General features: G+C 40.0%; 1 protein-coding gene across 1 annotated transcript in view; it reads right to left on the bottom strand.

The window, feature by feature from the left end:
• Positions 1 to 15,599, bottom strand: part of FAM135B (family with sequence similarity 135 member B) — a 138,392-nt gene that overhangs the window by 40,011 nt on the left and 82,782 nt on the right. Inside the window, exon 6 of the mRNA XM_026079884.1 lies at positions 14,827 to 14,953. Coding sequence (XP_025935669.1) covers positions 14,827 to 14,953 — 127 coding nt within the window. The remainder of the gene's footprint in view (positions 1 to 14,826; positions 14,954 to 15,599) is intronic.

Genomic DNA, 15,599 nt, shown 5'->3' with positions numbered 1-15,599 from the left:
TGCTCAGATAGGAAGGGTGAGATTACTATCTAGTAAATCTTACATATTTGGACCATAAATATCTCCAGCTCAGCTAATCACCCTGGACTCCCTTCATAGCCCATGGAAAGAAAGAGGTACTTTTGGAGCACAGTTCGTTTCCTCTGCTATAAATGCTGATATTATGATGCATTATTCCCTAGAAATGCTTCTTGCTTTCCATGGCCTATGCATGAAGGAATAATATACTAGGAGATCAGATGTAGACACTTACGGCTGGCCAGAGATGTTGCACCTCAATGCCTATTAAAAAGAAATAGAAGTAATTCATACCATTTTGAATTGTTCTTTCCTAGTGATCTGTGACCTTTGAAAGCTTAGAGGTAACACGGATTCTAATTTTATTATTTTTTGAATAYTCCAGCTTTTGGAGCAAGAACCAGGCTTTTATTTTGGACATATATTTATTCCAGCCTGGAAATACTGGAATACCAGTGACAATAAAAACAACACACAAAGATTAATAGGCTCTTATTTAATATAGTGAYTGTCATTTGCAGAATTTGAAGTGCATCAAAAATAAGTCAGTATCATTTTCTCTGTTTTATAACTGAGGAAACTAAGGCTCAAAAAGATCATATGAGCAATTCTTTCCTGAACCAGGCGTGGGCAAAGGACCAGCRCCACAGGGCATCCTGAGTTTCAACAGATACTGTCTCCCCTCAAACAGTACGAATGTTTAAGACATACTGAGTTGGTTTCTGACCACTGACCCCAGTATATGCATTTGTCCAGGCCAAGCATGAGCCTGGGAATCCTCTAACTTGGAGAAAAAGCAAGACCTGAATGGACCTGAGGGCAAGGTGAGGAGGTGCGTAGGGAAGCGGCCGTCCCACCTTGCTTTGTCCTCACTGTGTTCCCTGTAGCAAGGCATGGCCATGGCTGGTACAAGAACCAACCAAGGATACTTTGCCAGAGTATCACTTTATTAGGGAGATATAGCCAACATCTGGTCACTCAGCACTGCCAAGAATCAGCGGAGCCAGAGCTTAACTGGATATATCTCACTTATTGCAACTTTATTGTAGATAGAGAAAGAAAAAAAATAAAAAAATCTAAAGGTAAGAGAGAAATAACTTATCTGAAGAAAACTGACATGGAAATGCCTGGAAAACTGCCAAGAAAATATTCCTTCAGCAAATTTTAAAGGATATAGGCTGATATCAGTCTGTTTTAGCTTGATGCCAATTTTCTGAGTGGGAAGAAGTTTCTGATGAGTATAAGGTTGGAGTAGCCCCAACGCATGGGCTGCCAAGGGCAGGGGTGGAAGTGGCCAGCTTACGTTTCCATTTACCCCCAGGTGATCCCCCCCCCCCCCTTATAAGGCCAAGGCCAAAGTAACAGGATTGCTTGAGACTATCCTATCTGATTGCGCACGGGCACAGGGGTTGGCATGGAGCTGATGAATGAATTATTTAAAAGCACTTCTCCGGAGCATGCCATTTCTCTTGTAGTGCTTGGCATAATATGCCATTAAATATAGTGCACTGGCATCATACTGCAGGCACCAAAGAATTTGGCTCTGTTTCACTTTCTGATGCATAGAGCCAGGGGCAAATGGTCACTCTGAAATGCTCTTTATTTAATGAAAACAACAGGGAGAACCACAGCTTCCTATTTAGAAATGCCAGGCTCTATTAAATGCTGCCACTCACTGCCACAGAGAAAATGAGTGCAGGCCTGGATCTCTGTTCACGTACAGCTAGAGCTAGGGGAATAACGGATTTACAATTCAGTGCCCAAAACGGGAAAAAAAAAAGAATGCGTTAGGTCAAGAATGTGTTAGGCGCTTCTCATAAAGAAAGTATTTCCTTGTCCATAGTGAAATGAAAAATTTGGGGGGTTGGGGGGCTTTTTGTTTTTTTGTTTTGTTTTTTTTTCCCAAGGCATTCTTAACAGCGATTGCAARTTATCAAATTATTGTGGCTTAACACATCAAGACTTACCGTCTAAGCACATAACAGACCTCTTAACCTATTACAGATATGAATTAAAACATACCTAGAGTACCTCTGTATATTGTGAAGCTAAATAAATTATCATTTAGTGAAACATACACCATGGTACAGGATTTTGTAGCATTTTTTTTTCTAAGCAAGGGAAAGGTAATCTGTAGGATGCAGAGAAGATGTTCTTGTGGAACATCTATTCCATCCTTCTGTGACAAATGCTAATTTCATGGTTCCCCACAAAGGTGATGGACTGAATTCGGTGACCCCAACATCCCTATCTATGTTGCTGTCTCTGACCACAGTGTTTAAGCTCTCCCACTTGTTAGGAAAATGGCATACCATCGGGCTGCAGCGTCTAAGAGGAGAAGCATTCTGACACCACATTCTCTGCATGTCACTCGGCTTTGGGAAAGAGCCTAAGTCTCCGGTGCACTTGCTCCACAGCTCTTCCATTTGGACTTTCTGAAATTTGGATCCTTTTTTTCCCTTCCTAGGTGTTCACTGAATTTAGCTGAAGCTGACTCAGAGTTGAATGTCACAGTAATCAAACACTGATGATTCGTCCTTTTATGATGACGTATCATCATTGGCATCAGAGGACGAGGATCACGATTGTTGCCCTGTTGCTAAACACAGGATCAAGCTCAGTATTCTCATTTAAGAAGCAACCTATAGCAGCTTCTAGCAACCAAGCTGTCTTTGTTTATTCAATGGATCATCACAACGAAAACTTAACTTGGACCTAGTGAAACATCCCAACAAACTGCACTAGAGCTACATCAAGGACTTGAGACAGCAGCACACGAGGCTGCCCTTTTAAATCAAAAGAGCAGCCACCTCACATCCTGCTGCTCTCTTAAATTAAAACTATGCTCAGCAGCAAACTTGTCCATATATGGAGGAAGAATTAATTACTTCAAGCACTGGAGCTCTAATTTGCGTAAGGTAAAGGATGGATTTGTAATGTTACTGTGGTCTTAAAAATTGTTTATTTTGGAGATTATGTCCCAAATCTAGAGGTGGTGGTAAAGGTGTTAGCAAGAAGTACTTATGGTACTTATGACCTGGTGGAACAGAAATCACACCTGAGTGATGCACAGCAGCAACCTGTGTTAGAGGAATGGATCTGAGCTAAAAGGTGAGCTCATCTGTGCCACCTATTGACTTTGTATCAGCATTACCTGTAGGCTGAACAGAGGAAAAAAGAGCCCACAGCTAGCAAGTGGGGATGTTGGTGATGAAGCGGATACGGATCCTGATCTACAGGAAAGGAGAAATTAGATGAAGACATGAGATTGGGGTCCTACACTGGAATATGAGTAAAAAGAATTGGGAGGAGATGGATTGCTAGATTACTCCAAGAGAGAATATTCTGCTTCTGTATTTCCCCTTTAACAACTGGCATAAGACTGACAAGCAGAAATAGCATATGTTTCTTAGGCAACATTGAGATGAGCGTTTGAAACCGCTGCAGAAGAAAAGATTCAAAGACAAAGACCAGGATCCTCCTGTTCAAAGAGAGGAATATGTAAAGAACCAGGTAGGAAAGAGTGCAGAAAGGATACTAAAAAGACTATCATAAAGCTGGTCCCACTCATATGAGATGATGAACTTCCTCAAATGCCTTTCATTTCCACTTCAACGTTTTGCAGAAAAAAGCTTTATCTTTATTAGTTTGACACTCCCACAAGCAAAATTAGCATTCAARCGTCATGCAGTAGAAAATAAGAGATTTCCCTTTCTTGGGGAACCTAGAATTAAAAAGAGCAGGACAAAAGAATGATAGGAAGAATAGGACGCCAGAACATCACAGCATTTCTGTATTGCATGTCAAGCTGAAGGCCTGATCTTTTGCTCTAATCCAGAATGCTAATTCTTGTTTATGAGCAGGACCTTTATGAATTGCACCCCATGCTTTTCATACTGCTTCACTTTGTCAGGATCGCTTTGAATTCTAATCCTCTCCTCCTGCTCCCACTGGCTTGTCCTCTGACAGGACCTTTACAATCACCATTAACTGAAGATAGCTTCATGACCAGGGGGTCATTTTGCTATGTGATCGCACAGGGTCTCAAAGGAGAGAAGGGAGATGGGTACAAACCACGCGCACCCAAATTATTTACTTGAGAGCCTTGCCCAGAATTCAGTGTGGAGATCTTCATAATCAGAGCAGTGGCCGCACACTGGCTCATTAGCTTTGTCTCCTCAAATGGAGAAAACACAAGAACAATCATAACACTACTTTTGGTCTGCTCCTAAACTCAGTAAATAGAAACATTATCACCACTGCCAAACAATTGTTAAAGAGGAAATATTTAATTGTCATTTTGCAGTGACAAATTATTTCAGCTTTAACAGGTTCATTTTTTAAACAGTCTGACTTTTTGTTACTAAGGCAGATTTTTTTTTTCTGTTTAATTGTTTCTTTCAGTCTGTTACACACAGCCACACCTCTACCAAGTAGAGGTCCTATGAGTCATAAAGCGGTGGGAAGCAATCACGTCTCTATTGATAGTATTATTATTTTTTATTATTATTTGCAAATGTTCTTGCATGTCTCCCTCTTTCCACTTGCTTCAGGATCAACTTCTCAGTTTTCCCTAAAGATGTGGGCAAGACAGGCTGTCTTGTACAGGTTCTGTCAAACTGCATCAGAACAGAAGTCCAGCAAGACTTGTATTTTGCTACTGATCATAGACAAGTATCAAATACTTACCAGAGAGACAGATGTAAACAAAGAAAAGAAAACCCACACCTAAAACCTGACAGACATGCCTTCAGGCAAAGTCATCTTCAAAATGCTCAAATGTTGGCTTATACCACAGTCCCCAGAGTTCATGTCCTTCCTGAACAGGTACTGTAGTAATTGTCAGTGTTGTCATTTTTCAAAACTGTGGCAAACCTCTATTAAGTTCACAGAAGCACCTTCCGGCAATGAGTTCCTCTGGCTAGTCTATGTTCTATAAAATTGAAAAAAAAAATCTTTTTATTAGTTCTAAATATGCTATTTTTCAGCTTGATTGAATTTTGTCCATTCTTGTATTGTGAAAAATGAGGAACAGAAGGTCTCTTGCAAGATCCTGCTCCAAGGTTGGTTGTAAAACCAAATAAAGCAGATCAGTTTCCATTCCTTTCCCAGCTATTTTGCTGAAGATAATTCTGTGGCTCAGAAAGTTCCAACATTCAGATAATTTCAGAGAAGTTTTCAGAGTGACCCAAGAAGACCTATAGGATTTTTTCTCATAGCTATGCGTCAAAATCTGTTCCTTCTGGAGTGTTACTTTATTTCAACCATTCTCTCCCAAAGAGAATCATTTATATCTCTGGCTACAAGCACCTTCCTTCTTGCAAACAGTTAGTCTGCATGAGAAATGCTCTGCTTTGGCCTAGGTGCTGTATTGCTGGTCTCTATGTACTTTGACACAGGAGGGTATAGTTCCTTTTGCTGCCAAGAAACATCTCCATGTCTGGAGCTGTCATTATGCTGCATTGCTGAAGTCCTCACTCATGACACTCTCAGGCAATGAATCATTTATAGCTTTCTGACATGCATGCAAACATACATCAAATTGCAAAACCAATTATAAAACAATACATAGGCCTTTTTCTTACTTTAGAACAGCGTAATTTCTATTTTAACACTGAAACAGCAGTAATGGCTAATCAGAAACTTTCCCGGGTGTGCTACTTTAAAGAAAATTACATTAATTTGCTACAATTTACTGCAAGGTAACAGGGAACTTTTGAATAGCTGGAGCTGTATAAATTTGCATAAGCATTCCAATTTCACAAGTTCATTTTCCTAGCCCAGTAGATACCTACTGTATTATGCATAGTGCACACACCAGCCCTGAGGTAATTTACACTCAAAGACAATCAAATTTCATAAGCCATGAGTAGCTTACCATTTATTCTGCAGGCCATCATTTTATGTTTTTAAATAAAATATTTCTAGTGAGTTTAGCAGAGGAGAAAAAGGGGCTGGACTGACAGCTCTGGAGAGTCAAACACTATTTATTTACCAGAAAAGCACAATATGCAGAGCAGAAACACTGCTTTACCACCCCCAGGAACATGACTCAACRCTGTTTTGGAGAAACCCCTCTAAGTAGTGAGAAATAAATTGTGAGTCCTATTTAGGTCTTCACCCTTGCTTCTGATCAGCCAACTTTACATCTACCCATGTCAAAGTTTATTCCAGAAGGGACCTTACAGATTGCTTCAAGGCCTRACATAAAGCTGTGAGATGACAAAGACTTTTGGGTTGGGTCATCAGAGAGCAGACATACAGTCCATCAACTCACCATATGGCMTCCTCTTACACATAAAAAAGTTTGGGAAAATCTTGGGGACATCATGCTGAGGAACAAAGATGGGAGCAGGCTGCTGGTGTCATCTGTCTTGCTAGAAGCCGGAGGCTACAGACAGTGATAATGCTCCTTCATACTGCGTGATTCCTCCAGCTACCCTGGGATCATAGAGTAACTGAGTGCACAGACAGCATAAATATACCAGGCTTTTTTCAAATACCATGCTGTGCAGCTGGGGATGGCAGAGGTAAATGCTATTGTAAAACTGGACTGACTAGAAGCTTTATTTCTCAAGGCTTATGCCAGCCACACAAGTAGTATAGCTTACATGCAAATTGGTTGCATCTGGCTTACCCTACATAAGCTTTTAGACCCAAATTCTCACCTGGGTAGGCGTGTGTCTCACTGCCTGAATACTTGCACACATTTATGAGTTATGCAAGGAGCTGAAACTATGAAGTTTTTAAAAAATGTGCCCAGTCACAACATATTGCACTTGCAACATCCTTCATTTCCACTAATGTCGGTATTCTGCTTATCCTACCGCAGTCGTGTTTGCCAGATCTAAAGAGTCTACCATGAAAGAACAGCCTATATTTTTATCTTTTTTTATCTATATTTTTATTTTTATCTTTATTTCAGACTGATTCTTACCCAGAAGTTGAAAACTTTTTCTGTTACAAGTTAAATACAGGAAGTTAGGAAATATTGTTAAATGCTAGTTCCACTTCCTCTTGCAACCCTTCCTGCCAAACTAGGAAATTAGCGTTTGCAAGATATATGAGAAGGCTAGAGCCAGGCRTTATGGTGCCAGATGCCATTATGGTGGAGAGCATACACTCAAAATGCAAACCCCACAGTCACGATGGCAACTATAACTATAGCAGCAAAAGAAGTTCTTTTGAAGTATCGGGAATAGTAGGCAAAACATAGTCCAAGTCACATTTCCAAATGCATCTAACTGCTGTATTCACCTCTCCTAGCTTTTGTCATCTAGTCATTTAGTGTAAACAAGTGATCAAGGTTCTCTCTAAAGCCTGCTTGATTCAAGTAGGCTATTTAACTTCTGTGCAGGCAAACAATCCTGTGCCCAGGACTTCTCAGACTTGGAAAAAAAGCAGAAAAAAATGAACAATGAGCTAAATAGGGTAGATTGAAAATAGAGGGTTTTTTCTGATTTCAGGGCTTTTACTCAAAATTTTTGCCCATGCTTACTTGAAGCACTACCCAGTTCTAACCAGGAATTGCTTATTTTTTTTTGCTACACATCAAGATATTCCAGTACTTTAAATATGCGATTAAGTCCAATCAGCTTCAGAGGAAGTTATTCTTGTACTGAAGGGCTTCTTATATTTTCCTTGTTGTGTTCATGAAGCTTCAGAAATACTTTATCTATACTGACTAAACCTTTGACTACTGTCATTCACCTCCGACTGGCAAGACTTTTGAGAATCACAACATATTGACCCATCTCTAGTCTCTTAGCCCATTTTTCTTCTGTTAGTCAGACTGCTGAAACTTGTCAGACCCTTGGAGAACTTGTGAGATCACTGAAGCACGGACAGTCGTTTGTACGCAAGCTGATATCACCGAGACTGCATTTCTAAGTGTTACTTTCAAGCACTGCATCAAAACTTATAATTCACATTAACTGAAACCGGTTCTTGGGTCGCTATGATTGGCATGGTGGCTTTGAACASAGACACAAGCTCTTGCTGTCACACAAAGATTTGTTTCCACAAAACAAGACAAAGTGGCAGGAAAAACAGGGATTCTCTTTTCTCATTCCCCGGTCCCCAAGCTGCTGTCTGGGACACCTGCCAACAGCAGAGTTAGCTTCCAGATGATGGATCTCAACTGTGCTGTTGTTGGCATCTGTGCTCCCGTTGGAAAGGCCATCAGCTCGGAAGCTGTGGGAGCTGATTAGGTCTCCTTTCAAAAGCTCTCTTACCATCAGTCAGTGGGAATTATTATAGTGTTCCTTAGGGCATATGAGGATAATTTTTCAACAAAGTACAACCAGGAAAAAAATACTAAGAAAGAAAAGCCAAATCATAGAGCACTATATCAAAAGGTAGGGAGCAGCCAAGTCCACTGCCCAAAGCAAAGAGTAGAAAGGCTGTTCCCGCTGTCTGTGCGCTCCGCTTACGGGCAGAAAAACACATTTKTTCAAATCCTCCTCCTATAAACTTCCTTAAAATCAATGCTGAAATCTCAAGACAGGCAAAGCTTTAATTGGAAGAATGTCAGTCAAATGAATGATAGTACWAGCCACATAATGTATTTCAGCCCCAAAATGAGAAATTATGGTGATAGGAGCCAAAGAAGTTCTTCTGTATATAATTTTAATGGTAGCTCTGAAAGAGAAGTAAATTCTCCATGCTGAGTCTGCCTTTTAACCACTCTACTCACAACTACTCTAAATTAGCTATACAAAATTTTATTTCAGTTGTACAAATCTAGGTGTGATTGACTCTTTCACAGTGCGATGCAGAGAAATAGGGAGATTTTTCAAAGAGAATTCAGCAGTCTGATTCTTCAGTACATAAGCATTGCAGAACAGCAAAAAGCAGATATGAAAAGTGGAACTTCTTATGCAAACGCCACTGATTTTCTAAAAGGAAACAATTACAAGTTCAATGTGAATGATGCCTAAGGATTTTCTCCAGGAGAGGAGTCCATCACTGTCCTGGTCTGTACAAGAGTCTCACAGGAATCTTCAGGTGATTTCATAACATCTGCACTGGACACCCAGGGTGAGAATATTGCATTTTTTCAACATATGTTAGGCTTAATCTCAATTTAACCCTAGTTTTGAACTCTACTATCATGTGGATCATTGCTTTGCTTTACTCTGCCTGTGCCAGGTCAAAAAATAAGAGCCACAGAAAAGAAATGTGCCARTGGTTAAAGAATGCTAATGCCACATTATTAATTACTATGTTTTCTGCTACATCAAGGAAATCATTCACAGTTCTTTGCAAAGATCAGCCATTTATCTTCAGGCAATTGAAAATTAAAGACTTCATCAGTTATTATCACAAATGATGCCCTACACACGCTGATTAAATATACATATCAATATATCTTATAAAGAATGGTATATTGGCTCTCCTAATATTTCAGAATAATTATGTGTTGGACATCTGCTGGGGTCCCAATCACATCTAATAACAATTTGCACAAGAAATACATGTTCCTTTAAAACCACCCACTGCAAATGCATGCTAACAGATAAAATATGTACTTTACATACCAGACTCACACCAAAGCAGAGAAGTCTGAGACCAAAAATAAAACTATCTAAATGTAAAATTAGCAATCAGGGCTGAAACTGTGATGTAAACTATACTTCTGCAGTTTGGATTGGTTGCATGAAGCAAATCCAAATGAAAGCTATGCRAGCTATTTTAAATATTCAGGTTTTCACCAGCAAAATCAAATCTTAACTATGCCTTAGGTATAAATGATCAGACTGTTTCTAAAACATATCTCTTGAAACACAGTTAATGAAAAAGAAAAAAAAAAAGACTTGATAACTTCTCAGTCATGTACACATCAGGTTCCTCTTTATGCAGCAGGAGATACATCCCTACCAAACTCTCTGCTAGTTTCAAAGGGAAAAAAGAGAAAAATACACAGTACCTTTCCTTTAAAAGGAAACAGCCGAGTTTTAGTCTCTTGCAAAGTTTTAGTCCTTTAACAAAGCTAACACCTTCCTTCCCTCCCCTTCCCTTCCCTTCCCTCTCCTTCCCTTCCCTTCCCTTCCCCTTCCCCTTCCCTCTCCTCTTCCCCTTCTTTTTCTACCCCTCCTTTTTCCTCTTTCTCTTTTTCTCTTTCTTGCTTTCTCTCTCTTCTCTCTCATTCTCTTTCTCTCTCTTTTTCTCTCTTTCTCATATTTTCTTATTTTGGAGTCAGGACATACCAGATGTGCTGAAAAAGGGAACACTGAAACAAAATTTGAAAGATGGTAACTGAGCAGACAAGTAGAAAAAGGAAAACCAGGAAACTCTAAAGTAAYATTCCTACGTCTGAGGGGGATTGAAGTTTGCAGCTACGCGTTTCTCTTCTCCCAACTACACGGGGCCTGCAGGGTGTACTACAATTCCCATGGTGGATCTTACACAGGCTGTTCTCCAGCGCACAACCTTCTTTGACCAAGAGCTGAAAAAGTGATGTATCATGGGAAAGTATAGCCCAACAAGCCTCAACTATGGAAAAGAACGGAAGAATAAAGCACAGATGACTCCTATGTGACATGGCAATGTGAGTTTGAATTACGTTTTGGGTGTTAGGCTGAAATAGCAAAGGTTTGTCACATATTGCTGGAAAGCTTAAAAAAGTTGGTGAATTTTCTGTGTGAAAGAACTCCTTTATGCAGTTTTGTATGAAAGACACTCCTAGCCCCCATATTAAACCATGCATAAACTTTAAGTCTACTGTGATAGCTACATGAATGCTAAATGGGAAAAGAACACTTCTTATCAAGCACCAGTGCCTTATTAATGTGAAACCATACGACTAATGAATTTGATTAGTTAGAAGTCATTTTTTTCCGCAGTGCAACTGTTAACCAAATGAAAATAAAATTACTGTGAGTACAGCTTATTAATAACCTGCAGTATGTCATTGACTCAACTCGATTATAACACAGCAGGCATATGATATACAATATTACAGAAAATATTCAAATAGCCTGAAAACAGTGGCTACAGATGAGCGTATGGTACAGAGCAAGGTGTACAACCTCAAAGGTGTGCATGCCAATTTAGTGTTCAGTTTTGCAAAGAGCCTTTTCTGTTTGTTTCATATTTTCCAGTGCCCAGCTTTTATGGCTGCTGTGATCACCTGAAAGCGTGAGCCAGTGTTACATGCAGGTATGGAGCGTGCGACCTCTGAAACATTTTCTTCAACCTCCTCACAGGGAAAACAGTTTACCAGTCCCTGTGGGGTATTCAGATGCCCACAAGGGAAGTCAGCCACATGCAGCTCATGTGTCTCTTTTATCCAGATATCCCAAGCCTACAGTAGATATGACCCTATTTTGAACATGTTGCTAACCTACTGAAATATATGTTCCACAAGAATATAGATTATAAGGTGAAGAGAGCTTGGGAAAGTATYAGCACATTTTCTTAATCTTCATACTATTGGTGTCTTGACTACAAAAACAACTTCCTTCATGTTACCTGACAACAAAAGGCACTAATCAATAAGAAATAGCTATGATGTCTTYATCTTTGCTTGAAATGAAAAGCACAGCGTAGCAGAGAAGTGAAATCTCTTTGTCCTGCAGTGTATCCTGGTTTAAGAAACTCCTTCTATATAGCTAGATTGAAAGTATTAGGGAAGGAGGGAGGGAGGAAACAAGGAAAGGAGAATAGAAGGTCCCTGCYTGCTGAGCAGGTGACTGGAAAAAGAACAGAAGGCATAACAAAAGTCTACCAAGGCTTTAATAGCAGGATGGATTATTGTAACTACTCTGCTAAGCTGAGAAATGAGGAAACTCAGTGGTGTTCAGAGGTCACTTAGGGAAAGCTAAGGAAATTGGACATGTGCAGTCCAAAGCTGATGATATTTAATTAGTTTCTGCCTTGAGAAGTCAGAAATGCAGAACAAGGAGCCTTCAGGATCTATCACTAAGCAGTGGCACCTCAGCAGCCCMAAACCAGAAGATTAGCACAGTAAGTGGCAAGAGAAGCTGGTGACTGATACAAACTTTCTTTAGAAATGAAGGCAGTCACTTGCATTTGCAGGAAGGAAAAAGCAAACTGAGTGCATAAACTAGCTGAGAACTTCCACAGTCATTTAAAGGGCCTATTCAGCCCATGAGCTCACTAATTAAAGAAGCAAAAGGGAATGTATGACCTAGGGATGATATGTCAATGTAAAAGTTCTCTTCTTCATATTCAAGACATGTCTGGAAGACATGACCTTATGGTATTAGCATCAGATTTTAATGCAATTCTGGCATCCTGAGAGCTTAACACTGCTGTAAGTCCAACCACTACTCTATTGAAGCTGCATGTTCAAATCTTGTCGGAACAGTGTCACTAGTCATCTACTGTGTATGTAACACTAGCAAGAACATATTATTTTGTGACTTTGTTCCTATTTCTTCTTCATGACTTTGGAGAATCTATGTTGAACCTATGAATTTGGTCAAGTCAGTAAGTGCCTCAGATATAGCAAAACACCCATTTGCATGGGGTTTTTAGGTTCTGCAGATCCTAGACTTGAGGAAGAGGGATGTAATGGGAACAATTCAGAATTCCTAACCATTACAGGTTTCCACTCAAATGGAAGTATTCCAGAAAAATAGTCTGGCTGCAGCTGGAAGAAAAACAGCTCTTTTCAGTTCACCCAGAATAGGTAAACCTCAATTAACATAAAGTCCCAGCAGAAAAAGAAGGGAGGCAAACAAGCTCACAGAGAAAGAGGAAGTGTCCATGATTTCTCTAATAAAATCAGAGGATAACTTTGATGAGAGAGAAACAATATAATAAGCATWTAGAAAAGAGTGAGCTGGAGAAACCAGGAAGTGACTGGCCTTGGCGTGCCTGAATGCACTGGCAAAACTCAGAGAGTTTCAAGAGGTCGAACTCAGGTGTTTGTAGTTGAATAAACCCATGTGCAACTCTTGTTCTTCTGGTTAAAGAGTCTCATCTTTTACACTCAAAGATGATTAAACTTAGGCATTTTTCTGCAAATTTCATGTGTTGCTTACATCAGCAGTTACATGCCTTCAGAGGTAAAAGGAACAGCTAACATATCTGCAAGGGTAGAAATACAGGGGCAGTGTCATTTTTCCCTGGGTTACAGGGAACTGGCATTATGCCTACCTCCACAGTAGTTCCTTTCCTAGCTCCTAGTTGGTATTTTTTTTTCCATTAAACCAAGGGAAATAGTTATTATTCAGTATCATACATCGTGGAAACTGTGTGCAAAAGGGCCATCACAATCTATTAAATTAAAATGCTCAGATCAAGAACAGATGTCATGGCCAATACAGGTTTCCAAAGCTAAGCAAATGTACATTTGACCACGTGGAGGTGGAGTGTCCAACGTTATATTTCTGACTGTTTGGTGTGTGACATTCTGCAGTACAACAGAGTGCTAAAGCGGGTTCATGACAGAGTGCTTTCACTTTGCCATCTAATAGGTCACCTGCTAGGATAATAATTATGCTAACATTTAAAAAAATAATAATAATAGCTTCTCATCAAACAAGAACAGTCAACAGGGATGGGTAGAAAATAATGTTTGAAGCTGAGGAAAACGTGGGAAGGAAATTAGGTTTCTTAGTCAACATCAGACGAAGACTTTTCCATGAGGAGTGAAGGAAAAAATGGAAATGGAGGGCCAGTCATTCCACTTATCTTTGTAGACTGGAGACTTGCCCAGAGGATAATGAAGAGCAGGCACTACTCTCCAAAGAAGTCTCTCTCTCTTTTGTGATAAATAGAGAGATACAGAGATTAGACTCCTAAGATAAACACTTAAATTGGTTATTTAAATTTATATGATGTGACTGTCTACCAAGGAGACAGAGAATGAGGTCAGTTTGCCTGCCAACAGCACACAACAACCCGATGGTCAGGACAGTAGCTTCAGGCCAAACATTCTCTCACAGTCTGGGTTAATTCCCTGGTAATTGTTCTGCACCAGTCTCTCTAGGCCAGTGTATTTTTAATATTTATATAAAACCGGACAGCTTCAACAGGAAAGGTTGAGGGAAGCTGAGGGTAGCATGTTAATCAGGATACTTGAATCGGGGCTTTGTACCATCTTGATAATTCCAGTATTTGGGGTTGAGTTTCTCGATCTCAGAAAATAATTTTGACAAAAACACTTCAAAGCTAGTCCTTTCCTACAAAAAAAATCCAATTAATCGGTATTTTCCAAGCAAACAACTTTGTACTAAAAATTGCACAACAAGCTCTGCTTATCACCCGCAGTAAGCGGTAAGATCAAAGGCATGCACAAACTGTGGGACCTGCCTTGAGTAAGGTAATGTGCATAATACCCCTTCACCAACACGCGCAATACTCATTCCTCACTGCTCCAGGCACAATCCTGTTCAGGTTTCCCTCTTGCTGCCAACTCTTAATTAGCAGTAGGTCAAAGTCCTGAGATGTTTGACCTGCTGCTAAATACAACATCCTTTATAAAGACTCATCTCAGGACATAAGACCTGAAAGCCAGGATCTTCAACTGAGTAATTAATCTCACCCTAAAGCAGACTCCTGGTCAGATGAATCCCACTTTGAAAGTGTCATTGGCAATCCGGGGACTGACTATCCATACACCTTGAACACTTTCCTAAACGGATGGTATAGCTGGGGGCTGGAAACCCACGAGCTGCGTATCCAAGTGTCAGGCAGTTCACACGGAAATGTTTGAAGGGTTCTTCTTCAGATAAACTCTCTGTACTAGCAACATAATCCAGGGCACATTCTTGGTCAGATAATGCTGACACTCTGTGGGACCAAATGGATGAAAATATAATTATCTGCCCTCCTTACCTCTGAAGAAGTGGGTTTGCAGTAGCCAGCGCCAAACACTAGATTCTCTAATGACATACTGGACTGATCTGGTCCTGTCTCCAGGTTGCCTTTACCAAGCCATGATCCTTTCCCTGGACGAGCAAAACTAAAAGAAGGAAAAATAAGAAGGAAAATCATCAGAATAGCATTGTTACAGAAGCATCATTGCTGTCCCCAGGGCTATTTCCTTCCTTAACCAGATGTATTAAGTTGTTTGGGGTTTTTTTATTTCAGGCTGACATCACAAGTCAGCATGCCATATTTCCTATCCAAAATGGATGATGTCCAGTACCTATTAGCTAAAATGATGCAAATGCATTTTTTTCCCTGTCATTCAGTCCAATGACTTGGCTGTTACCTTTTGTTTAGACCTTTCTCTACTATCTTACAGATTTTTTTCCAGAATAAGATCTCAAAAGTACAGTCTTTCCACCTATCTACATAGATAAACCTCCTATCCTCATCAGCTTGCATGTTGATTAATGCAGCATCTTTGTGTCCAGCTTTAACCATATCACCCTTTCTCTTTGAATTCCCCATAACCTGCCTCTACTATCAAAATATTTTATAACTCATCACAATCTTTTATTACAGATTCAGTTCCCACTTCTGACTGGCCCATGACATTAGCTTCTACTGTCAAAAATGATAGGACTTCAGCCCAAAACCTGAATGTCATTTTGCTGGGGGTTCCCATTCATCTGGGTGGTGTTGTCCCATACCCATGAGAGTGCAGAGTTCACTGTTCTTCA

The sequence above is a fragment of the Apteryx rowi genome, unplaced genomic scaffold (genome assembly GCF_003343035.1).
Source record: "Apteryx rowi isolate R43461 unplaced genomic scaffold, aptRow1 scaffold_500, whole genome shotgun sequence".
Classification (NCBI taxonomy): domain Eukaryota; kingdom Metazoa; phylum Chordata; class Aves; order Apterygiformes; family Apterygidae; genus Apteryx; species Apteryx rowi.
Note: the sequence above shows the minus strand (reverse complement) of the source record. Positions and strands in the feature narration are given on the sequence as shown.